The 25,715-nt window shown below is 61.6% G+C and overlaps 1 protein-coding gene across 4 annotated transcripts in view; it reads left to right on the top strand.

The window, feature by feature from the left end:
- ACSF3 (acyl-CoA synthetase family member 3) overlaps positions 1-16,467 on the top strand; it is a 40,405-nt gene extending 23,938 nt beyond the window's left edge. For 3 of the 4 annotated variants that reach the window (XM_079119207.1, XM_079119205.1, XM_079119208.1), the window contains 4 exons: positions 5,126-5,252; positions 13,394-13,528; positions 13,899-14,010; positions 16,260-16,467. In XM_079119207.1, the coding sequence (XP_078975333.1) occupies positions 5,126-5,252; positions 13,394-13,528; positions 13,899-14,010; positions 16,260-16,377 (492 nt within the window). In that variant the 3' untranslated portion in view covers positions 16,378-16,467. Of the gene's footprint in view, positions 1-5,125; positions 5,253-13,393; positions 13,529-13,898; positions 14,011-14,297; positions 14,554-16,259 lie in introns of those variants that run through there. The other variant, XM_079119206.1, reaches the window with a different exon arrangement.
- The last annotated feature ends 9,248 nt before the right edge of the window (positions 16,468-25,715 follow it).

Below are 25,715 nucleotides of genomic sequence, written 5' to 3'. Positions count from 1 at the left end.
CACTCAGGGCAGAGCCTCGAGCGGGATGATGTCACTCCGTGGGTCACTCAGGGCCGCCATACATGGGGAGTGTCCCTTCCTTGGCCTCCTCCTCTTTTTCAGCTGTGGTAAGCGGGGAGAGTGTCTTTGCCCCTGATTGTTGCTAGTGCATGGAGATCCAGTCCATTTGTTTGTGGGCCTCATGTTCTTCAGTAACTTGCCAGGTTGCCTGTGAGCCTCAGCAGTCTTTGTAGGCCACTTGGGGGTCTCCCACAGATGACCACGCCTGCCTTGCCCTGTGCAAGCCTCTCATTTGTCTTGCTTGCCTTCTCGCCATGACCAGCACTTCCAGCCCCACACGGAACAGGAGCAATGAAAGTGGACACCCTCCTCTTGTTCTGATATCACGAAAAGCACTCCGTCTCCATCCAGTTCGCTCTTAGCTACGGGCTTTAGTAGATTTCCTTCTGTTTACCACGTGCTGGGTTTGTCGATCACGAATGGACGTTGAAGTCACTCAGATGCTCTCTCTGCTTCAGTTGCTTTTTCTCGACCAGGCTGACATGTCAGTTCCATGGCTCACGCCGATCGATTCCCTGATGTTGAACCAGGCTTGACTCCCAGGCGTGACATTGTTGTCACACTAGGTATGTCACTTACTGATCGCCCTTCTGACAAGTGTCATTGAACACTTGTGGAGTGAAGTCCTAGAGGGAGGGAGAGCCCGCCTCACCTGGGCTGCCCAGGTCACAACCTGGAGCAGTGTGTGAGTGTGCTGAGAGCGTGGGCAGCCGTGTCCCTGAGCACCTCCAAATACAGAGCGGGCACAGCACACATGGCGTGAGAGGCCCATCGCGCCCATACGTGGATGGGGCTTGCGGACCAGAGGCGCTCTGCCCAGCACTTAGGCTGCGGGACGTTAGAAACAAGTCAGCTTCAGCTTACTGTGACATTGTCACTTAGCAAGTCCTGTAGCTGTTCGCCTAAGACAGGAGCATCATACGGCTGCACAGAAACGTTGTCTTTCTTTATGTCCTGGTCCTGTAAGCATCTTTCTACGTAGTTGTGTTCGTCTTTGCTTTTTAAACTTTCTTTGTCACGAACCAAAATGCAGTGTGCGAGTCAGTGAGGCCTGTGCAGCTCAGGGCCACCCAGTCTCTGCGGCCACGCCTCATCCCACTGGGAGGCTGCTGGGGCTGCGGCAGGCACGGAGCCCTGGCTTTCGTGGTGGCGAGGCCTGTGTTCAGCGTGGTCCTTCAGTGGGTGGAAGCACCGTGCCCTCAAGTGGAGACAGGAAGTGTGGTGCAGACAGCGTGTACCACTGGCTCTCCTGGTCTCAGGAGCTGAGAGCAGCCATTCTGCAGCACCTGCCCACCTGGGCAGCGCCCACACTGCAGCACCGGAGCCCAGACTCTGCTGGGAGTCCTCCAGCTGCACTGTGATCGGGCCGCCAACCCACCTGCAGCCCAGCGTGGCGGCTGGTGGCGGCTGGTGCCAGCCTTGACCGAGGCTTCAGCGTTTGTGGGCGTGGGCCTGTGGCTCTCTGGTCCTGCGCTATCTGTGCCTGGCCTCACACCACGGAGCGCACCCTCCTCTCCTGCCCCTGGGTCTGGGGGTTCCTCAGGGGACGCTGGGCCGGGAGCTTTCTGCTGCGAAGCTCCCAGCGGGAGTGTCGGCACGACATCCCACCACCTATGTCGCGGGTGGGTTTGGAAGTGCGTTTGAAGAACTGGCCCTTCACCCACTGCCGTCCCTGTGTGAAGTGCCCCTCACTCCTCTTGCTGGTGCTGTGTCTTCTCTTCTTTTTTCTTGTGGAAGTTTATCTGTTTCATTGATTTGATTTTTTCCCAGAGAACTAGTTTTTAGGTCTGCTGACTGTTTTCCCCTCCTATTGTTTTTTTCTTTCCAAGTTTACAAATTTGTTCTTACCTTGGATTGCTTCTTCTATTTGATTTTGGCTTGTTTTTCTCTTTTTCTTCCTTATGGTGATTTGAGAACTTTCCTATTTACTAATAGATGCATTTGGTTCAGTGAGTTTTCCTCTGAGCACTGCTTTAGCTGCACCCCTCACATTTTGATATGTTGTATTTTCATTTTCACCCAGTCCAAACATTTTCCTTCAGACTTCCTTTTTGGCTCATGGGTTATTTGAAATGTGTCATGTATTTTCTGAATGTTTGGTGGATTTTCTATTATCCACTATTGATTTTCTAGTTTAATTTCATTGTGGTCAGAAAGCATACATGGTATGGAATAATTTCATTTCTCTTAAATTTGTTGAGGTGTCTCCACGGCCCAGAGTGTGGCTTCTCCCGGCAGCAGATCTGGTGACTGTGAGAAGAGCCCGTTCTGCCAGCCTTGTTGGGGTGCTGTGCTCAGGGGATGAAGTGGTGGCTGGCACAGCTCCATTCTCCACGTCTTGCTGGTTTCCTCACCACTTGTTCTGTGACTAAGTGAGGAGTGTTGGATTCTCCACTGTCATTGTCTATCTTTGCCCAATTTCTTCCTTCATGTATTTTGAAAGCCTTGTTTGGTACACACATTTGCAGTCATTAGGTCTTCTTGGTGACTCGGCCCTTTCACCAACATGTAGCACTGCTAAAAATGTCCTTGGCTGTGAAGTTTGTTTTGTCTGGTGTTCACATAGCCACTTTAGTTCCTCTGGTTTGTGTTTGCATGGTATGTATGATTCTATCCCATCGTGGTTGGATCTGAAGCAGATTTCTCGTAGACAGCATGTGATTGGGCCATGTGTTTCCTCAGTCCCGTCTACAAGCTCTGTCACTTAAATGGTGTGTTTGGACCATTTATGTTTAGTATGATTTCTGATGTGCTTGAATTCAAGCCTGCCACTTTATCCTGTTTATTGTTTTTCCTGGGCTTTTATTGCTGGGCTTCCAGGATAACAGTGTGCCTGCTTGTTTTCCACAGCCCACTTCCAGAAAACTGTAGTGCCCTTGCCACGTGCAGACCCCTGCCCCGTGCTTGTCCTTGCCACGTGCAGACCCCTGCACCCGTGCTTGCCTTGCCACGTGCAGACCCCTGCCCCGTGCTTGTCCTTGCCACGTGCAGACCCCTGCACCCATGCTTGTCCTTGCCACGTGCAGACCCCTGCACCCCGTGCTTGTCCTTGCCACGTGCAGACCCCTGCACCCGTGCTTGTCCTTGCCACGTGCAGACCCCTGCACCCGTGCTTGTCCTTGCCATGTGCAGACCCCTGCACCCGTGCTTGCCTTGCCACGTGCAGACCCCTGCCCCGTGCTTGTCCTTGCCACGTGCAGACCCCTGCACCCCGTGCTTGTCCTTGCCACGTGCAGACCCCTGCACCCGTGCTTGCCTTGCCACGTGCAGACCCCTGCACCCATGCTTGTCCTTGCCACGTGCAGACCCCTGCACCCCGTGCTTCTCCTTGCCACGTGCAGACCCCTGCACCCGTGCTTGCCTTGCCACGTGCAGACCCCTGCCCCGTGCTTGCCCTTGCCACGTGCAGACCCCTGCCCCGTGCTTGTCCTTGCCACGTGCAGACCCCTGCCCCGTGCTTGTTTGTGGCAGCTCCATGTACGACTGTGCTGGGCAGCGCTACAACTGTGCTCAGCTTCCAGAGATGCAGAGAACTCCGGAGGAAGCACAAGTCCCTCTGTTCTCCCAGGTGCTCAGTTTCTGCTGCTTCTGCTTTACCCCTGCTGTGTTTCCTGTCCGAGGGCGGCCTGCAGCATCACTGGATTTTCTGTCTTTGGTTTTGAGTTGCTGGTGATTGGATGAGACTTGTCTGAACCTGTACTTTTGGGGGTTTGTCCTGTCTGGGGTCCTCTAAGCATCTTGAAGCCGTAGCTATATGTCCTCGACACATATAGACTCAGAGGTCTAACCAGACCTTATCACGTCTTCCCCTTTCTGCCCTCGCACTCTCCCTTCTCTTTATCCGCTAGCATGAGGGCAGTGCCTGGGCCCTGGGCACAGGACAGCAGTCTGTCCCCTGCTGCTGCCACTGCATCATCTCTCCTGCTGCCTTCAGGTTCTCGGTCTCTTCTCGGTGGTGTCTGTTCTGTGTTGAGCCCATCTGTGGCTTATTTCTGTTTTTCATTGGTCCTGCTTTACATCTTCCATGTCCTTACTGAGACTTCCTGGTTTTTAAATTTATTCCCAGAGTGTTTGTCCTTCCTTTTTTGGAGCCTTTTTATCATGTGTGCTGTAAAGTCTGCCAGGCAGTTCCAACCCCTGTACTGCCTCCATCCTCCCACCTGCTTATGCTTCCTGGTTCTTTGTGTGCTGAGTGGTGTATATGACTCCTGGATATCCTGGCCCTTATGGGTCTTGTTTACACCTATAAAAGTCGTGTTTTTATTGGCTTAAATCTGCAAGTCCCAGCCTGCCTTCTCTGGGATCAGCTTTGTTGTGCACCTGCCTCAGGTGTACCACCCAGCAGCCAGTCTGTCTGTAGCAATGGGGTAGATCAAGGACAGCTGTGGGGAGATCAGCCAGGTTCAAATAGCATCTGCAGTTTGGCTTAAAAGCAGCCCACCACGCCATGAGCAGGTGAGGTGGTGAGGACTGGGCTGGACCCATGTGTGGGCTCCTTCCTGCTTCCACGTGAGCTCCTGGTTGCTGAGCAAGACCCCTGGTCGCTCAGGCTCTGGAGCTCTCCTTACACCTCACTTCCTGTCCTGGAACCCCCTCCCACAGTGGCCCCTCTAAGCAGCTCTCAACTCCTAAAGGCTCTACCAGGCTGCTGCACCTCTGAGCCACTCCAGCGGCCCCGGACAGGAGTTCGATTTGTCCAGGAAGTGCCCTGGAGTGGGATTTGGCACAGCCTTCAGAAATGGACAGACGGCTCACGTCCAGCTGGGGCCCTGAGAACTGAGCCTGGGCCAGTCCAGTCTCCAGGTCTGGAGAGCTACGTGTGCTGCCTGGGGTCTAATGAGGTGATCCAGGGCTGAGCAAGGACAGTAGAGGAGGCGGCCCTGGCGGGACTGAGCTCTCTCCTTAGAAGGCTGTGTTTTCCAAATGTTTCCAGCAATGCATCTAATTCCAGAAAGCATGTGGCCAGGACAGGGGAAGGGCCTGCGAGGGCCCCACGGGGCAGGGGAGCCCTGCTCTTGAGGGAGTGTGCCCAATCTGACCTGCTCATCTCTCCCACCTTTTGCAGGTGACCCCAGGGTTTGAAGAGAAGGAAGGGGAGCTGCAGGTCAAGGGACCCTCTGTGTTCCGAGAATACTGGGACAAACCAGAAGAGACAAAAAGCGCATTCACCTCGGACGGCTGGTTTAAGACAGGTAGGACCAGCCCTGCAGGGGCTGTGGACCACAGGAAGGGCTGCTGTCCTGTGCCCGAGTGTCCAGTCCCCCACACCCCCAGGAGAGGGTCCTCGGGCTGTCGTCCCTCAGGAGGAGGTCGGAGCCCACCACTCGCCTCCCTTTCCTGCCACACACATGCACACTCAGCATCACAGTCCCACACGCTTCTTCCTGGTGGTCCTGCGGCCCCTGCCCCACAGCAGCCTCACCCACCTCAGGTCAGGGTCACCTGACTGTGGTCTGTGTGGCTCTGTAGAGGATGCAGCAGATACTGGGTTGCTTTTGTTGGTGGAGCGATTTTAGTAGGAGGACACACAAAAGGAGCCCCTGGCTCTGAGATGCAGGCGTCTGGGTACTTTTTCTCTTTGCCTACCTTTTGTGTGAACACGGTTTATCTTATGATTCTTAAGGTAATATTTTTCAAAAAGAGAGACCTGTTTTCACACATTATAGTTTGCTAGCCAATGTGACAAAGTGGCTTATTCCCTGCTACTGTGGGGCAGCAGCGTCAGGCAGGGCAGGCATCAGGGTGGTCTGGTGCATCCGAGAGGAAGAGGCGGTAGAGAACAGGAAGCTGCAGCCTCATCAAGTGCAGCCCACAGCCTGGCAGTCCCAACAGACCCTGAGCGCTCCAGCTTCTCAGCCCACCAGACCAGCATAGTCAACAGGCAGCAGGATCCAGCATCCTGGAGGCCCGAGGTCACTGAATGACAGAGGCCAAGGACTCGGCCACCTGAAGGTCTGTGTGCAGTCGAGGGAGCCCTGGGTGGAAGGGCAGGTGAGGGTCCTTCCTGCCAAGGCGCAGGGGACACCCAGGAGCTGCTGCATGCCCCAGCACCTGGGGCCCTTGGGGCCCATTCGTGGTCTGGCCGTTCACCTCTCAGCCACCCTCCTCTCCCAGTGGCTCTGGCCTCACTGAGGCAGGCGGTGAGGCCACAGAGAGTAGCACAGATGGGCAGGGCAGAGGGCTGGGCACGCTGGTGGGCAGGCGCACGAGCGGCCTGGAGGTTTGCAGACAGAGCCTCCCGCGAGCCCTAGGACAGGTTGCTGCCCCAGACAGCTCCACACACACCACCTTGCCAGTGTCAGGTCACCAGGGTGTGGTGAGCTTGTGATTAGCCTGCCAGGTCCCCCAAGTCTCCTGCTAGGCGAACTCTCTGGTGGAGACCAGCCTGCCCTGGGTTGTCCCTCAGTGACCACTGGGAATGCTGCTTTTGAACTTGCGCTTTCCCGAGGCCCGAGCCCTGGGCAGTCCTGACTATGGGAGCCCTGACTGGCTTCCCTGTAGCCTCCTTCTCTTTTATTCCTTTATTTTAAAATGAAGATAAAACATGTTGTTTTGTCCTGTCCCCCTTTAAAAGCACAGGAGCCCAACAGTGTGGGTTTGGCCGAAGCTGGGGCCTGGAGCCTCTGGGTGACGGGTGTGGGGAATTCAGCTGAGGGAGCAGCACACGTAATTATTGTGAGGAGCTGTCTTCGGGAGATGATTTCAAATTCCGCTTAATTTCACTGTAACGTCCCACAAACAGGAAGGGAGTGCGTGTGTCTAGCTGGCTCTTGGGGGTGAGGCCTGGGAGCCGCACGCCTTTGTCACAGGCCATTAGCGATGCAGCCTGCCTAACGAGAGCCTCAATCAGCTCGCAGCTGCTGCTCCTGCAGGGGAGCGTGACATTAGCGAGAATCAGCGTAGATTAGACTTAACCCTTTCCCTGGCCAGCCCCTCCTGCCACATGGCTTCTGGCAGGAGCCTGAGAGTCACCTCAGTGGCCTCCATGGGTCCACCTGACGCCTCTGCCCTGGGAACATGCAGGGAGCTCCTCACAGGCCCCCTGATCTCCAGCCTGTGCAGCCGGGAAGGGAATTTTTCCTGGAACAGTCCCTGAAGCTTCTCCAGGCTCACTCCACCCAGGCCTGTTCAGAGCACCAGGCTTACCAGTCGCCAGGCAGGCAGGTGACCCCAGGAGCTGGGAGTCCTGTGGTCTTTAATCAAGTTTCTACCTGGCAAGTGCCAGGAGCAAACGGCAGCTCGTTCTGGGGCGCATTAAGGGGGGCCAGGGCTCAGGGGAGAGGATGTCTGCTCGTGTGGCTGCAGCAGGGTGGGTGGGACCTTAACAACCTGAATCCTGTCGACCTGTGTAGTGATAGCCAGCCAGGGAGGGAGTAGGTGTCCTTGAGAGCAATGGCCAGGTCCCAGGAGACTCAGGGAAGTGCCAGGGGAGGTGGGGCAGCATCCTGCTCAGGAAGAGCAGGATGGCACAGGCATGGATGCCATGTGCAGGGGGACACAGGGACACAGGCAAGGGTGCCATGTGAGGGGACAGGCATGGATGCCACGTGCAGGGGGACATGGGGACACAGGCAGTGTCCACCCGTGGTTTTCACCCTGTGGGATGTGGCTGCCTGCTGGCCGCTGCCTCCTGGCCATGTTGGTTTGCAAGCGTGCAGACCTTCACCCTGTGCTCCTGCATGGAGCTCGGTGAGTGCAGGCCTGTAAAGCCCACGGGAGGTTGTGGCCAGCAGCCTTGGGCCCACCTGAGACCTGGGCTGAAGTGGGCTTCTGCTACGCCTGTCCTGTCATCAGGCATGCAGGTGAGGGTCTGTAGTAGGGTCCCTCCAGGAGGGCAAGGCACCTGCAGGGGCTGGGCATGCTGACAGAGCCCTGAAAGTTGGGCATCCTGGCCATCGCAGGCCCAGAGCAGGCTGCACAAACCGCAAACGCAGGTCTCCAGGCACCTGGGACACATGCAGGGGAGCTCGCAGCCCACAGGGTCAGCCTGCACCTCCACCTGGGCACCCCGGGAGCAGCTGGCCCTCCATAGCCGCCACGCATCTCCACCGGTGCTGAGCGTGGCCCCCGCGCCTCTCCCTGTTGCGAGCGTGGCCCCCGCGCATCTCCGCAGCACTGGTGTGGTGCGGGCTTCCTGTTGCTCTTCTGACTGGTCCCTCCCAGCGTACTCCATCTTCAGCGTGTTGGGAGGCTGTTGATTTTTGGATCAGCGTCATGTTCAGCCAGACCCTTGTTGCGATCCCCTTGGGTGTAGGCGTTTTCCCTGGGTTCTCCCGGATGTGCAGGACTGCCACTGGAGCAGTGCCAGGGCCTGCACTCTGATCCTGGCATCCTGCTTGTCCTTGCTGCGTGCGGCCACCCTGCACGGGCTGCCGCGCTCCTGAGTGGCAGGTCTGAGCCTGGCTTCCTAGAAAGCACAGCTGTGGTGTGGGTGAGTGTCCAGTTCTGTTTCTTGACCATCATTTCACTTCTTCATTTGGTACCAGGGATTGAACCCAGGGGTGCCTAACTGCTAAGTCACAACCACAGTCCTTTTTAATTTTTGTTGAGAGACAGGGTCTTGCTGAGTTGCTCAGGGCCTAAGGCTGAGGCTGGCCTTAAACTTGCATTCCTCCTGCCTCAGCTGCTGGGTCACAGGTGTGGCCACTGCACCTGGCGACACTGCCAGCCCTTAACCTCGGCTGGTCCTGCAGTGGTCACAGGTGCCTCCCAGCCAGCTGGGTGGACGTTGCCTGGTGTGCCAGAGGGGCCTGGGCTTCTCAGGCGCCACCCCAGGCCCACAGGGGCTGCCCTGGGGCTGTGCCGTGCTTGGCCACTCACGCGTGCGTTCCAGCCTCCAGTTTTCAGCACCACTGCTTCTGCCGCCAGAGGACAGCCTCTGTGCATGGCTGGCCCGGCAGCCGTGGGCGAGCAGCGCAGCCCTGCAGAGTATCGCGTACCCCTTCCCTTCCGTCTGAGCCTTCCGGGACCTTCCTTGGCCTATAACCCACAGGGGTGACAGCTGGCTCCTCCCTTGCCATGGGTACCGCCTTCTTCTGGAGCCTGAGACTCATGACTTCAGCCTCTGCCCCGAAAGACAGGGTGGGCCATGGTGGGCTTGAGGCTGCTGAGGGACAAGAGGGCCCAGGCAGACGTGGCAGGGCGGTCTTGGGAATGGTGGTTCCAGGTTCCTCCAGCTTCAAGGACCAACGGCCCAGGTCCTTCAGCAGGACAGTGCCCTCTCATGTCATCTGCGGGGCAGGACCTCCCGGCCAGTCATGAGTCCCGACCTCGAGGGCAGTACACACTGTCCCCAGTGAGGCCCCACAGCAGGGCGGCTGCCCGCTAGTCCTCCCATACACCCAGAGTGGGACCTAGGCTTGGAGAGGGCAGAGATGTGGATTGGCTCTGGCCAACAGCAGTGCCTAAACCAGTGTCTGCTCTGCATCTGTCACAACCCCTGGCTGCACGTCGGGCCAAGGGGAGAGATGTGGGGGGAGACCGAGTCCAGGACTGTGGGCTTCAAAGACCGCCTGCCGTGGAGAGCCATCTCGGCCGGGCAGCGACCACGCTGTCGATCCCTGCTGCACCGGCACCCGCCTCTCCCTTGGGATGCAGTCGGACCTTGGCTTCAGCTCCCCCGGCCCTGGTTGAGGGGTTGGAGCTTGGAAGGACAGACCCACCTTTTTCCTGTGGCAAGGACACAGCAGAACTTCTGTGCACACAGAGCCAGGCAGCTGGGGACGAGCAGGACACACTGAGAGGCCGGGGAATCACACAGCATGGGAGATTCCAGAGGAGCTCAGGCTGGGAAGAACCGTGCTCGGCAGAAAGGAGCATGGCATCTGTGGGCATCTGTTCACAGCCAGGACGCAGGTGGAGCCTCCAGCCCGCAGGCCCAGAGGGACGTGGGATTTCGTGGCCCTGGGACATCTGCTCCTGCACCCCAAGGAGGCTCTGGAGTGGCCGTAGAGAGGAGGGTGCACCATGGAAGGCAGTGCTGGGGGCCCTGCTGGGCTGAGGCAGGCTCACTGCCTCCCCACCATCCTGGGGTAGAAAGGACGCTGCAAGCCACCACAACCGGGTGTCCCCAGAGCCTCTGCTCCGGCAGAGCCCACCACACCCTCCCAGTCTCAGCCCTCTGACCTGCTGCACCTCCCTGCTGCTGCCAGGACCCCCACAGGGCCTTCTTCTAATGGGCAGCAGCCTTCCCTGACCAAAACCCAGGTCCTGGGAGCCAGGGGGTGCCCTGCCCGTCTGGCTGTGTGAGCAGCTGCCGTCCAGAGGGGCTGTGCCATCCCACAGTGCCATCCCCAGAGGAGAAGGCCCAGGCCCAGGCTCGGCACACACCTCCAGCCCAAGCTCCCCTGGCCGTGGCAGAGACGTGTGCCCCGTCACCTCAGGCCACCCCGTCCCTGAGCTGCTGACCCTGCATTCGCACATTCACTGTGCCAGGGTGCTGCTGCCTCAGCACCCAGAAGCCAAGGGCTCGGTCGGCATGGAGCGGGCACGGTAGGCTGCCCCTTCTGAGCCCCACCGTGCCCAGCACCAAGGCGCTGCCGCCACCACACTCCCAAAGGCCTGGGCCCCACTCAGACCACCGTGGGGCTGGCAGGAGACCCCAGGCCAGCTGCCAGCTCCACAGCTGACCCCACAGTGACCTGGCCATTCAGCAGAACTGGGGAGTCCAGCTGTCACCTGGAGCTGTGGCCACGGCCAAGGTTGGGGCGGCCAGGCATGGCTTGGGCAGCCGAAGCCTCACAGGCAGGGCTGACACACTGTCTTGCCAGCCACGGGAAGCTGCGACCCCACGACCTCAGGGCACACACTGGGGGCAGGGCACAGTCTGCAGAGCAGGGGGCTTCGTGGTGGTGTCCCCACTGGAACCTCTCAGGAGCCTGAAGAGGTCAAGGGACTGTTCTCACCAGGGCGCAGGCCGCCCTTGCTCTCCAGCCCCACGCCTGGCCTGGCCGGCATGCTCACGGCACGTGTCTAAGGACTGTTCCGTAGTGCCCACCGTGCTTCTGTCTGCGTGAATGCCAGGCTGAGTCTGGCCTGTGTGGCTGTCACTCAGCCTCCTGGCTGGCGCTGCAGGGCCTGTCCAGCGAAGCCCACGGGCTCGGCACTGCCACCAGGCTGCCTCCTCCCCTCAGCTTCTAGATTCCAGGTCTTCGAAGGCTCGGGGCTTGATTTCCTGACTCCTTCCTCCCAGTGAACTGCCAGCAAGGGTGCCTCCATCCTGCACGGGCCTGAGCCGGTCCTTGCTGCCGACGGCAGGTGGTGCCTCACAGAGCTGAGTCCTGAGCATCCCCAATGCCTTCTGTTGCATCACCACACCTGTCCTCATCCACGTCGTGAGCTGCTGTCCCCTCTGCCCCTCCTGTGTGTGAGCGTCATCCTGGTCCTTCCCCCACAGGGCCTGGCCTCTCTGATTCCAAGGCCCCTGCTCCCTGGGAACATCCTCCCTGCCCATCCCCAAACCTTCATGGCCCCGTGTCTCAGGAGTGAGGGGCCGAGTCTTGGGAGGACCCCAAGGGCCGAGGGAGTGCACGTGCCCGCTGATGGCTGGCACTGCCCAGAACCCACCTCGGCCCGTGTGAGTGAAGCCGTGGGGTGGGCCTCTGGAGCCTGTGTGTGACTCTCAGCTTCGCCCCGCAGCTCCCTCTGGGGAGCTGTCATGAGAGGACACCAGGCGAGTATCCTTGGAACCTCACTGGGCGGGCAGGAGCAGTGCTCCCCACGCTGTCCCCCGCACGGGCGTCTGGATGGCGGGGCGCCCAGACCAGGCACTCCTCCCCGTGGTAGAGAGCACTTGAGACTGGGGCAGGAGAGCCAGCGTCGGGGCGTTTGTTGTGCTTGGGAACGCCATCACCAGCCGAGGCTGCCATGCCGAGCATCCCAGTGACTGGGGAGCTGAGGCAGGAGCATCACTAGTTCAAGGCCAGCCTCAGCAGTTCAGCCTGACCTTGTCTCAAGAAGTAAGGGCTCGAGATGCAGCTCAGTGGTAAATGCCCTGGGTTTAACCCCCAGTACCCGCCCCCACAAAAAAGAAAAGGGGCTGGGGTGGGCTCGGTGGTAGGGCCCCCTGGGGTCCGATCCCCTAGAGAGAGGCTGTGGGAAGGCTGCCTGGTCCCAGTGGGTGTGGCTGGAGCCAGGCCACAATGAGGCCGGGAGGAGGAGCAAACATCAGGACGGGCTGTGTCCGCCCACCCTGCGTCCTTTCCTGCAAGCCAGTGCCCACAGGCAGGCTACCCCAGGACAAGAATGAGGCCACCCACCCGCTTCTTCTGCCTCCCTCTGCAGAGCTGCCACACTGGAGGGTCTCCTGGGGCCTGGTCTCCTCCATGCCATGAACGAGCCTGGAGCCCATCCAGCCGCCCATCGTCTTGCTTAGTAGACAGGCGCATGCCCCAAGCTGCAGGCCACTAGCTGGGCAGCAGATGTAGGGTGCCGGGTGTCTGCAGTGGTGGACTGTGAGGTAGTCATGGCCCGCTCCAGCTCGTAGCCCCCCAGGAAGGGAGCCTGTTCCCAGACCAGGGACCACGCGCATCTACAGACGTGCCACACGGACACGCGGCGTTCCCCACCTATGAGGCCACCCTGGGCAAGGTGCAGCCCTCCACTGGCCCTGCCCCTGGCCTCCCTATCCTATGGCTGAGCGTCCAGACCTCAGAGGTCCTGGGATCCTGGGGAGGAGCCAGAGGGTGGTGGCTGTTCAGTGGTAGAGGTCAGGGTGAGGGCCGCACCCCCATCAGGAGGCTTTGACCCTTGGGAGGTCAGGAGGGCTGTGATGTGCCTGTTCCTGCCCAGGACCGGTCGGCCTGTCCTGCAGGCCCACTACAGGCAGGGCAACCAGGCTCTGCTGGGCTCCCTGGCGCTGCCCTGGCGCCCTCCCGCAGGGTCGTCCTGAGTCGGGGTCTGCCGTCAGGCTTGGTGTGCTGCTGGGCGCAGCGTGCTCCTCACCAAGGATCACCAGTGGCCATTGATGGCTTGGCAGGAGGGGCCCACACGCTGCCAGAGCAGGGCGTTACAGGCCTGTGCCCACTGGCTCCCGGCATGTCATGGGCACTGCCTTGGCCCCCCAGGCACAGGGCAGGGGAGTGTGGGTGAGACATGAGTGATGGAAGTGGCCCCCATGGGAAGGGAGCATGGATGCCGGGGCGGGTGGCCATGGTGACCACCAGGAGCCCCGAGGTCTCCTCCTGGTGACCCGGTGCACCCAGCTCACTCTGGGACGTCACAAGAGCCTGCTCTTCCAGGCGGGCGGCCATGATGACCACCAGGAGCCCTAAGGTCTCCTCCTGGTGACCCGGTGCACCCAGCTCTGGGACGTCACAAGAGCCTGCTCTTCCAGGAGACACTGCTGTGTTCAAGGATGGCAAGTACTGGATCCGAGGTCGGACGTCAGTGGACATCATCAAGACCGGAGGGTACAAAGTCAGCGCCCTGGAGGTGGAGCGGCACCTGCTGGCCCACCCCAGCATCGCGGGTGAGCAGGTGCAGGCTGCCCTGGGGGACACTGTCCCTGCTCAACTGAGCAGCCGGGGCCAGGGGGCCTTCCTGCTGCCAGCCAGGTTCCCTGTGAAGTGCCCCTCACCCGGACGCAGGCCATGGTGGATCCTGAGCTGCTGCCCGCCATGCCCAAGGCTGGCTTCCAGGTCTGACCAGGGTGCATTGCCACCTGCAGGACAGTGGGGAAGACCAGAGCAGTCCCCGGAAACATCAGGGGAGCAGCCCCACACCCAAGGGCAGCGAGCAGGCCCTTCCCAGGCTTGCTCCGAGACTGTGACGTGGAGGGGCTGCTGTCCCACTGTCCCTGGGGCCTTCCCAGATGTCCCAGCCTATCCTTCTGTCCTCAGATGTGGCCGTGATTGGCATTCCAGACGTGACATGGGGCCAGCGGGTCACGGCTGTGGTGACTCTTCGAGAAGGACACTCATTGTCCCACAGGGACCTCAAGGAATGGGCCAGGTAGGGCCAAGGCACAGGATGGACCGTCCTGGGGACTGGGAGGGACAGGGTGGACCATCCTATGGACTGAGAAGAGCAGGGGTGGACCATCCTAGGGACTGGGAAGGGCAGGGGTGGACCATCCTGGGGACTGGGAAGGGCAGGGGTGGACCCTTCTGCGGTTTGGGAACAGGTGGACTGTCCTGGAGTCTGAGGAGAGAGCCCTGGGTCTTGGCACTTGGGAGGTGGACATGAGGAGTGGCCAGGCCAGCAGGGAGGCCACGGGGTGGCGCTGTCTCTGAGTGCAGGTCTGGAGAGAGGACGGCCTTGCCCAGAGGCTGTGGGGGCAGAAAGGCCTGTTCCTGGACACTGCCGTCCCTGCTTTAGGTTAAATCCCAGAGCAGCGGCAGGCCCTCCCCAGACCCCTCTCCTGAACCACAGCCGCCTGGAGGTCCCCTCCCCACACTCACCTGCCCCATCCCATCTCCCTCAGAGCTGAGGTGTCTGGCCTGTCCAGGACAAGCCCTTGGGCAGCGGGAACCCCACTTGGTCAGGGCCACACAGCTGGGCAGTTAGTGTCCCAGGGTGCGCAGATCACAGTAGGAACCCCACGTGGCGAGGACGGGTGTGGCGGCTGGTGGTGGCTTTGATGAAGTGGGTGCTTGTTTCAGAGGGAGCACAGGAGCGCGTGGTGCTAGGCAGAGGTCTCCGCAGCCTCTGGCTCCGGCCTGCTGTCTGCCCTGCCTCCTGGTGTCTCTGCTTCCGGTCAGGCTCCTGCCCGGCACCCGCAGGGCCCATGTGGTCGTCAGGCTGAGTGGTGGGTGTGAGAAGACCCTGAGACCAGGACCTGCAGGCAGAGGCTTGGGGTCCACCAGCAGTCGCAACCACAGGAGCGCGGCTGCGGGGAGGTGCCTGGCCAGGCGGCCACAGCGAGCCGCCTGGCGGAATCTCCACTCCACACCCTGGGCAGTCACTGCCCAGAGCCTCCCTGGAATGGGAGGAGCTGTGGGGGGACAGGCCAGCCTAGAGGGGGGTCCCCAGTCAGGACTCACAGGTCCACCTGCTCTGTGGGTCCCGGCCCCGCACCATGGGGAATGTGGAAGGGCTGCTGCACAGGTTGCTCATGGCACAGCGAAGGTCGCAGATGTGACTCACCCAAACACCGTTGAATGCAGACAGCACACTTCAGTGACAAGGCTGGGCCACGTGGCCGAACCTCAGGGCTCTGCTGGTCTTAGTGGTCTCCCGGTCTCAGGGGTCTCCTGGTCTCGGTGGTCTCCTGGTCTCTGTGGTCCGCTGGCCTCAGGGGTCTGCTGGTCTCAGTGGTCCACTGGCCGCAGGGGTCTTCTGGTCTCAGTGGTCCACTGGCCTCAGAGATCTGCTGGTCTCTGTGGTCCGCTGGCCTCAGGGGTCTGCTGGTCTCTGTGGTCCGCTGGCCTCAGGGATCTGCTGGTCTCTGTGGTCCGCTGGCCTCAGGGGTCTGCTGTTCTCAGTGATCCGCTGGCCTCGGGTCTGCTGGTCTCAGTGGTCCGCTGGTCTCAGTGGTCCGCTGGCCTCAGGGGTCTGCTGGTCTCAGTGGTCCGCTGGCCTCAGGGGTCTGCTGTTCTCAGTGATCCGCTGGCCTCGGGTCTGCTGGTCTCAGGGGTCCGCTGGTCTCTGTGGTCCACTGGCCTCAGGGGTCTGCTGGTCTCAGTGGTCCGCTGGCCTCAGGGGTCTGCTGTTCTCAGTGATCCGCTGGCCTCGGGTCTGCTGGTCTCAGTGGTCCGCTGGTCTCAGTGGTCCGCTGGCCTCAGGGGTCTGCCTGTTCTGCCCCAAGCTGCAGGTCTTCCTGGAGTCTGCTCAGGTCTCCAAATGCCCCGCAGAGCAAGCAGTGCCCACCCTGCCTGCCACCCCAGCCCCTTCCAGAGCCCCTCTGTGGCACAGTTCTGCTGGGCACAGGCCCTAAGCAGGGCAGCCCTTCCCAGCTTCCTTGCAGGTCTCAGGAGGCGACTCCATCTCCCTGTATTGCTCTGGTCAGGCCCATCCCCAGGCTGTGGCCCTGTCCAAGAAGCTGTGAGCTTGCCATGGTCTTTGTGGTATTAGTGACAGACACTGGCCTCTGGCCCCTTCCTATGGTCAGCTACTCCCAAACTCCCGGGGAAGAGATGGGGGTGATCACAAGGCAGCTGGCCAGGTTTGGTCCCTGTGGCTGGGCACCCCGTCTGGGCCATGGGGATGTCCTGTGTCCCGGGTGGGGCCATGCAGTGGCCTCAGCTGCACTTATCCTGCAGAGGCAGCCTGGCCCCCTACGCCATTCCCTCAGAGCTCCTGCTGGTGGAGGAGATCCCACGGAACCAGATGGGCAAGGTCAACAAGAAGGACCTGGTCAGGCAGTTCTACCCATCGTGAGCAGAGGAGCCAGCCCAGTGGGCTCGAGGACAAGAGGCGTCCCACAAGCTCCTGCCCCGCTGCCCAGGCTCCCCTGCCCTCCGTGTCCTTGCCCCACAAGGCACAGCCTCACCCGCTCCAGCCCGCCCCAGGCCCAGGCTGCTGGCCCTCCAGGGCAGGTCCCGGAGGGTCTGAGGTGCCCCGAGAGAAGAGACAAACACCTGCCCATCACCCCTGCTCAGGGCGCCTCCCCAGAGCTGCCCAGCCCTGGACACACATGGCCACTCAGTGCCCTCCGGTGGGGACGGCCTGCTGTGCCACCAGCCGGGGTGCTCCCACCGTCCCACAGGTGGACTCCTGCCACCCTTGGGCGTCTGGTGTGCGCCAGAGACGTCCAGTGCTCCAGGCCACGCGGGGCCGCCCGGGTGGTGTTGCTCCTGCTCACACAGTGCTGGCCTCCCGGACCTGCAGTTTCCTCTGCCGCCTTTGCCTTCCCAGACCCCGCCTGCCCCACGGTGCCCGTCTCCTGGGAGCGGCATGGAGCCCTTGGAGCTCTTGTCTGTGCCCGACCCCACAGACGGGCTCCTGCTGGGGACAGCCACCGTCAGTGGCCTGGACCCCTGATCCTGCTGCCCCTCAGGAGCAGCCTGCTCTCCAAGGACATCACCCAGAGGCCTGTCTAGGCCTTCTTGGTAGCTAAGGAAACGCCTTCTGCTGGGGAGGTCAGCTCAGGGTGCAGGGTCACCCCTCAGTCAGTCACTGCACTCTCTCTCTAACGTGGAAGCTTGGGGTTCCTGGAAACGTCCCTGCAGGTCTGTGCTGTGAGCCCGGGTACGTGTCAGACATGGCCAAGGACGGTGCTCTCCCACCAGCCCCGCCCCCAGCAGCACCAGGCTCCCCACTGCCCACGCCTTGCTCTGGCCCCCACGCAGGCCCTGCAGGGAGCACGTCCTCACGACCATGCTGGGACAGACCCCCAGGGCAGTGCGACCGAGCACCATGCAGCTGCAGAGCGCCCACTTGGCTGGAAGTGCCCACACCTGCCATGCCTGCTCTCCTGGCCTGGGCTGCTGGCAGAGGGGTCACTGGCTGGCTGCAGACAGCCCTGCTGCCATTAAGTTGGCGCCGGGAGCAGGCTGCCATTTAATTTGTCAAAAGGAAGCAGTTCTGACCCCAGCCAGAGAGGCAGGGCACTTGGGGAGCCCTGGAAGACCAACTCCAGTAGGCGTGTCCAGTGCTGGAGGGCGGTGGCAGGATCCTGAGGGCCCCGTGCAGCCTGCGGGGCCACCCCATTCTCCTTCCCCTCCTCCATCAGCACCCTGCAGGTGGGCGTCAGACCACCTCAGGAGACAGTCCTGCTGCCTCCTGGGAACAGGGACAGGTGCCAGCAGCCTCAGGTTGGCCTGTGGGCCAGCCGTTCAGACCCAGTGCCCAGGAGGCCCCAGCCTGCCTCTGCACGGGCACACCAAGTTTCCTGGGGTCAGAGCCCTGCCCAGCCCTGGGAGCCAGGAACCCTGCATTCCTCTGAGCTCTGGGCTTCCTGAAAGCATCAGCCCACCTGGTGATGTAAGGGGACTCAAGGAGGGTTGAGGTGTCCACCTGCTGCCCTGGCTCCTGTCCTGCACCAGGGAGCAGGACACACCTCTGAGGAGGCCTGGGTGGGCAGGGGTGGCAGTGACAGGTTCCAAGACAGCGGCAGCCCAGTGTGTTGGGAGGACCTATTGGACAGCTGTGCAAGCCTGTAGGTGGCACCAGATGCAGCCCAGGTGGCCCTGCAGAGAACATGGCCACCAGGGCGTCTACTCACGCCTTGCACAATGTGCGGTGTGCACACCAGCCCCTCCCTCCTGGCTGCCCTAACCCTAGCCATAACCCTCCCTCCTGGCTGCCCTAACCCTAGCCCCAAACCTAACCCTAACCCCAACCAAAACCCCAACCCTAACCCTAACGCTCCCTCCTGGCTGCCCTAACCCTAGCCCCAAACCTAACCCTAACCCCAACCCCAACCCTAACCCTAACCCCAACCCCAATTCTAACCTCAACCCTAACCCTAACCCTAACCCCAACCCTAACCCACAGGCCGGCTGCAGCAGCCGCCTCCTTCCTGGTGCCACGCCTCTGCTGGGTGGGATGCTCCCCATTGCCTTCATCAGCGAGCCTCGGGTGCTGTCATGCAGCTCTTGGTGCCCCCTCTAGGACCTTCCCAAGCCAGAGCAGACCACCTGCTCTTGCCCTGGACACTAGCCTGGGTGGACTCTGGGGTCAGTGTCCCCTCACAGGCCATGGAACAGGTCAGAGCAGCCTCCATCCCATGGGGTGGAACAAGCATGTCGTTGCCACAGGAGCCACAGCGTGGCGCAGAGTTGGCTGGCCAAGGAGGTCAGCACCAGATGGTCATGGCTCACACACAGCCCTGGTGCCGTGGGGGCCACAGGAGGAGGGACGGGCAGTCCTACAAAACTGCCGATCCCATGTGCTGTCTTTTCCAAGAAGCAGTTGACCTGCAGCCCTGCCTGGCCTTAGTGGACAGGATGGGTCACAGTCCTTGGCAAACTGCCCGTTCACTGCAGGAGAAAGGCAGGCCGAACGAGGTCCCTGGGAGGAGCCCAAGCTACCCCGAGGGGACTCGCCAGCAGGTCCCAAGACCCGGGGAGACAGGGTGCTTCCTCCTGGGCACCAAATCCAGAAGAACGCACAGTAAAGCCTCCAAGAAGAACTGGTCAGCGTGGGCCAAGGGGACCAAGAGTGGCCATGGCCGCAGGGGCTTAAAAGTCTGATGTCGCCCTGATGCCAGTCAAAAGTCAAGAGGCGGGCCTGGGCAGGACTCTGGACGCTTCCCTGGGACCCCAATAAAACTGGACTGCAGGAGAGGCACGCTGTCCTCTCATCTCTGAGAGGACCCCTCTGTCCCTCGAGAGTGTCCCCTTCCACATCTGAGAAGCACACTGTCCTCTCATCTCTGAGAGGACCCCTCTGTCCCTCAAGTGTCCCCTTCCCCATCTCTGCAGTAAACTCACCCCTGTTGCTCCCATTGATGAATCTCAAATCTTTCTGACTCGATCACAAAAATCGGGGTTTGAAGAGGGGGTCCTCGCGCTGCCTCAGTCTCCGTGAGGACGGGAACAGAGCCCCAGAGCCCCTGCTCCGCCGGTGCAGGTGTTGGTGAAGGCCGGGAGCGCACTGGGCAGCTGCAGGTAGAGCAGGCCCCGCCCCACACTGCCAAGGCTGCTCTGCCCACCACAGGGCGGGGGCTTGCTGGGCCCGGGCTCTGGGCCCTCTCAGGGTGGGCATGGGCTCCCCGTGTCCTGCACAGACCTGATGGACGTGCTGCAGTGCCTCCTGTGGGGGCTTCACACTTCCAGGGAGGGGGCCTTGGGATGCTTTGCAAATGAGACAACTGAGATGGAGCCAGCGACTGTCCCTGGCCATCACAGGGCCTGAGAGGAGAGGACTGGCATGGAAGCGGTGCTGCTTGGGTCCAGGGCCCTTCCCCTTGGATGAAGTTGGACATAGGTTACCAGGCTAGCCCTGTACCCACAGGGAAACCGAGGCAAAGTTCACCCAATGTGGGAGCTGGGGTAGTGGGCCGGTGGCCCAGAGGGAGTGGTGTCCAGCACAGCAGGGGGCAAGCCTGGGCAGGGGTCTCAGGAGGAAGGACTGTCTGCTGCTCTCCTGGCCAGGCCCCGATGCCTTGGGCACGCTGACCCCTCGCTGCCCCGTTTCCTCGCAGGTGCTGACAGTGGCTTTGGGACAACGGAGGGGCAGGCTCCTGGTGTGGCCTCCTGCCCAGTCCTGGCATCCAGGCCATTCCCTGCCCTCTAGCATGTGATGCAGTCTCTCAGCACAGCGGGCAGCCCCGAGCCCAGCCTGTGCCCACATGCACTTGGGCCTGGCCAGCACCGTCCACTCACTCCTCAGGCTCTTGCAGTGCCCACTTCAGTCTCCGTCCTCCACAGGACTCTCCTGGACCTGTAAGAGGAGCGTGTGCAGGCTCTGGCAGGAGTGAACCACAGGACACAGGCTACGCAGCTGGCCTCCTGCTTTGTGCTGTTGATGTCCACACGGGGGCAGGCCCAGCCCAGGTGGCCCTTGCCTGGGTCCTCTGGAGATGAGGTGGCCCCTGCCCCATCATGCACACAACTGTTGGCTACTCTGACACCACAGGCCAGCAGGTCACCGCCTGGTTCCGCCCATCAGCCTTGCCTCCTGCAGCAGCGAGCTGCCAGTCAGAGCTCCCCAGCGTCCTGAGTGTGCCCGCGCCTGCCAGCAAGTGCCCAGCACCCCAGCCCCGCTGGGCAGTCTGACTCCTGCACATGTGAGACACAGGCCCACTCGTGCCGACACTCAGACTCGTGTCCACGGAGGAGACGGCTCTGGCCCCAGGATCCACCTTCCTGGAGCCGGCTGCCCTGGCCCCGGGCACCCTGGCAGGCAGAGCAGGGCCCAGGAAGCTCTGAGGCCAGAGCTGGCACCCGCTGGGGCCTGCAGTCTCGCGGGCAGGCCAGCTCACAGTGCACCTCCGGCCTTCAGGGTGCGGTGCTGGCCCTGAAGAGCGAGGCCGCCCGTGTAGGGCCAGTGCACTGCTGGCACGTGTGGGCAGAAGAGAACCAGCCGACCGCGGCCAAGCGTGTCTTCGGGGGCCAAGACCCAGCAGAGCTGGCTCTTCCCGGCCCCAGCCACTCAGGGCTCACGCCACGCAGGGCGCATGCGCCGGTCACTGTGGGCCAGGCGTTTGGAGCTGGCTGGAACCGGACCACCGCCCACACTCACGGGATGTGCTGACATTTGCCCAGGACAGAGGTGGCACTGCTCGCCACCCACGGTAGAGGGCAAGGCTGCTTCCAGGGACACAGTCATGCCCTGGGCATGCGGTGCTGGGTTGGGGTCCACTAGAGATCCCTGACGCTGTTCAGGTGAGGTGGCGCCCGAGACCCTCGCTCCTGCGAGCCAGCGTCCCACCGCCAGGCTTGGCTCTCACTGTGGTTCAGAAGGATGGGACTTTCCATCATGGCCTTTTTTCCTTTGGAGTCTCACTAAGTCACCCAGGCTGGCCTCCGACCTGGGGTCCTCCTGCCTCACCTCTGCAGCAGCTGGGATGACCTTTATCACCTTGTGAGTCACGTGGACACTGAGCATGTGCACCAGCCCTTCGGTGGGCTCTGCACCTGCCCGACCTCCACCCGCCTGCTTTCTGCTGGGCGTTGCTGTCTTCCTGACCATCCACACCCGTGGCTTGCTACTGCTCACCACCCGGATGTGCTGCCTGAGGGCGGCGGGGCCGTGAATGAGTCTGTGGGTGCGTGAAGTCAGTCGCCCTTCTGGGCTGTGACCTGCGAGCTGGGCAGCTCGGGCCTGCCCTGCAGCACCGTCCCAGCGGCTCCGGCTGTTCCGCCTGGTTGCCAACCCGCAGCCTGGGACCTTATTTCCAAGGCCAGAACCTAAAGGCTCTGAGGACCAGAGTTTTTGTTTGGTCTTGTTTTTTGACTGCAGCAAAACTCATGTGGGAAAGGAAGTGGAGCTGGATGCCTGGGGCCCCTCCTGGTCTGCAGGCCACTTAGGGGCCCAGGGAGCAGCCCAGACCCTGCCAGGCGCCCGTCAAGTGTGCCTTGGAAACGTCCCAGTGGCTCTGGGTCCCAGTGCCCTTCTTTCCAGGGGGCAGATAGGGACTGGACCTGTCTTAGGTGACCTTTTGCAGGGTGGCTCAACTGGCTGCCCACGCCTGCTGGGCTCTGCTCCTGGGTCAGTGTGGTCAGCCCACATGCAGCTTGGGCCTTCTGGTCCCTGTGGTCCCACAGTCCTCCTCCCGGGTCTCGCTGGGGCCCTGCTGCCCTCCCTGGCCTGTATGGCCTCTGACACTGCCCTCCAGCCGTTGGCACTCCCACTGGGGGTCTCTTAGCCACAAGCCACCTGGGGCAGTTTCCAGCCTGGACATTGTAGCCATGGTACTCTGCTGGTCCTGCCAGTTCAGAGGACGCAGCCACCAGCTCCAGCCCTTGGACCTTGGGCTCCTCTTGTGTCCTTTCGTTCCAGGAAGAACCGGTGTTGCCCAGTCAGGGCTGGGGCAGCTCCAGCTCCCGCGGCAGGAGCACAGCGTGTCCTGGCCCAGGCCTGGCCGTCTCCCCGTTCGGGCAGACTGCCGTGCCTGTGCTCCTGCAGGACGCCGTCCAGGGCCCTCCACGTTGGGGCCACGCCCCAGCCCTCTTATTACTGAGTCGCCCAGGCTGGCCTGGCGTGGCCCTCCTGCCTGGGCTCCTGGGTCCCTGGGCTCAGGTGCAGCCCGCTCCTGGCCCAGGTTGGCATCGAGATGGTCGCCCTTCACACTCCTTCCTCTCTGCCTCCACTGCGCCTTCGTTTCGTGTGTCTTTAATCCAGTCAGAGGACGGCCTTTGGCTAGCAGGCCGCATCTGTCCACTGTGCTCACACTGCGCCTGCTGTCTCAGGGCTTCCTCGTTCCCTCCCCTTCTCTGTATTAATGACACTCTGCCATGGAGTGACCTGACTGCCCAGCCCTTGCCACCAGCTCACCCTGCCCCAAGGAGAGTGTCCAGGGCCGTGCACTGCTCACAGGAAGCCAGGAGATGGGCAGTCACGGAAGGGCCCCTGCCAGGGGGCGCGCGAGGGCCCTGGGGGCTCGCAGCGAGTTTACTGCAGAGCCGGGGATCAGTCAGGACAGAGCAAAGGCCAGAAAGGGCAGCTGCCCATGGGAGGACCCCAGGCAGATGGCAGCTGAGGACAGTGACCTGAGGTGGCCATGGAGCAGTGTGGGGTGTCCAGCATGGGGACCTGGGGAAGGTCCAGAATAGACTAGGTGTCCAGCCTGCAGCCTGGACAGAGGAGGAAGAGCAGGGGAGAGAAAAGGGGCAGGTGAGGGCCAGGTCCACACACGATGACCTGCCAGGAGCAGGTTCTGCTGACCAAGGTGGCCAGCCCCAGGCAGGTGTGCATGTCACCAGCATTTGGGGGCGGGGGTGGGGGCTGGCCGTCTTCAGGGAGCCTGGCTCTCTGCTAAAGGCCCAGCCTCTCTGGACAGCCTGACCAAGCAGTTTCCAAAGTCAGCTCAGGCCCAGGTGAGGTCAGGAAGGCCTCCCTGCACAATGCCAGTGCCCTACCAGCACCTGGTCAGCTCTCTGTGGACTTGGAGTCTTGCCTATCTGTGAGTTTGGCTACTGCATCTGGAACACTGGACCTGGTGGGAGACATCAGCACCTCTGCTGGCCTAAGTCCACTCTGCCTGGACAATGAGGACAGCAGGACACACCCTGGCCTCTGAGCCCTGTGACTCCCTCTCCCCCAGATGAGCACAGCCTTTCTCCTTGGCTCTGTGACCCAGGAAGGACTGGAGATGGACCCTGCTTCCTGGCCACAGGGTCATTCCAGAGAAACCCAGGAAGGCCGGCAGAACTGGACCCTCTCCCAGGGTTGCAGATGGCAGTAGGCAAAACACCCGCGACATGGACTCTGTCGCAGGGCTCATCTCACCTGAACGTCACTAACATGCCTGATATGGCTTGGGAGTCTGCTCCCGGACGTGTCCCCATCTGCTTGGTGTTGACTGAGACAGCAGCGCAGCTCGCGACAGAGGGCTGGGACCAGCAGGGAGCCCAGGTCTCTGCCCACCCTGTTCTTGCAGAGGTGCAGGTCCAGCTAGGCCCTGAGGAGCTGGGAGGCAGAGGAGGGCCATGGGACCTGCAGCAGGACGAGGGGCCGTTGCACCCCTTGAGCAGCTTCTGGCAGACAGGACGAGGACCCTTCCCTCCCAGCCCAGCCACGTACTGGCCTTCCCAAACAGGCCTGTGGGGATGAACTGGGATGGTGCTGGGCTCCCTTGGTGGCTGGAAGCAGTTGCTGGCCACAGCAGAGGCCTCTGCAGAGCCCTCCTTCCCCTACTTGCTGTCACCAGAGGGGTCAGAATGAAGGACAGAGGTGGTGACATGGAGAGGGAATGCTGCAAGAGGCTGGAGTGGAGGAGAGGCAGACACCTCACACTGGGCAAGGTGGCCCAGCCCCGGGCATGGCTGGCTCAGTGTCCAGACCTGTGCTTGCTGGGCAGCACGGGGGCAGTCCTCTCCTGTAAGGCTGGCCTTGCAGGCCTGCAACCACTCATGCCTCCACCTGCCATTCAGGGGCTTGGTCAAACAAGCCCACTCCCAGGATTTACAAGGCAGCCCTGGCCCATCTTGGAGAGCATCCTGGTGACCTCTCTTCTCTGCCCACTCTCCACCTCATTCCCTGTCCCTACGGCCAGCCCCACCCACTGACTGGACTTCAGAGCTGGAACAGTCCTCACCACCGACCTGGTCTGGCCTAACCCTAGAGCTAACCCTAACCCTGGCTGCCATGGCACATCCAGGGCTGGGGAGGAGCTGGCCTGGCTGCAGAGCTGATGCCAGGTGAGGCAGGTGGACCACCCACCTGCAGCCAGGGGAGGGAGTGTATGTCTCCATGTCTGGAGAGCATGTTGGGGGCCAGTGTCCTAAGATAGGGGCAGCAGCAGGAAAGAGCTCTTGACCCCTGCCCAGCTCAGCCCTGAAGTCCTGGCAAGCAAGAAGACCTGGCTGGTGGTCTCCCAACCTAGGGACACCTCTGCTGGCGTCCCTGGAGCAACACTGCCCTCTGCTGTTACTGGTGGGTGCGGCAGGAGCTGTTGGACTGCACTTTCTCCAGGGTGTCCTGCCTGAGCTCCCACCCCAGCACCTGGCCTGGGGCTACTATCGGCTAGGACATCCAGGAAACCAGGTGGGCTCTTGGGGATGGACCTGGGCCAGATTCACCATTCCCATAAGGAGGGCAGGTGAGGCCAGTGTCCTGCTGCCAGGCAGGACCCCCAACCCCAGCTGTCAGAGGCCTGGAGTTCAGGCACTGCCTGGCAGGAGGACTGCAGCCCCCAGGACCCTCTGATCGACTCCCTGTATGCCAGGCTGAATGCCAGGCTCTAGACCCACCTTTCCAGTCCTCTGCCCACAGGGACCTGCAGGGGCTGCCAACACCACGGGGCAACCTTTCTTGCTTCTGTGTCCGTCTGTCTGTCCATGTGTTTTGAACACTCGCTACTCTTAAACAGACTTGGCAAATGAGTCTTCTTTTGTGTGTTTTGGGAGGCCTCCTGGGTTTCTGAACATGGACAGGGCCTCCACCCCACCTGGTGGACACTGCTCTGGGCCCTCCTGCACTGTGTCCTGTGACCACCAGAGAGCGCCGTGCCAACGCTAGGACGCCGTCACCACCAGCTGGTACATGGGAGACCGCGAGCCCCGCAGTTCACCCCAACCCCTCTCGTGTCCCTGGGAGGCATTTGAAGGGCAGCAAGCCCCTCTGTAGGACCCCACCACCCCTCCAGGCCTCGGGACAGGCCAGGCCTC

The sequence above is a fragment of the Sciurus vulgaris genome (assembly GCF_902686455.1).
Source record: "Sciurus vulgaris genome assembly, chromosome: 17".
Taxonomy (NCBI): domain Eukaryota; kingdom Metazoa; phylum Chordata; class Mammalia; order Rodentia; family Sciuridae; genus Sciurus; species Sciurus vulgaris.
The sequence above is the reverse complement of the archived record's forward strand: the minus strand, read 5'-3'. Positions and strand labels throughout refer to the sequence as shown.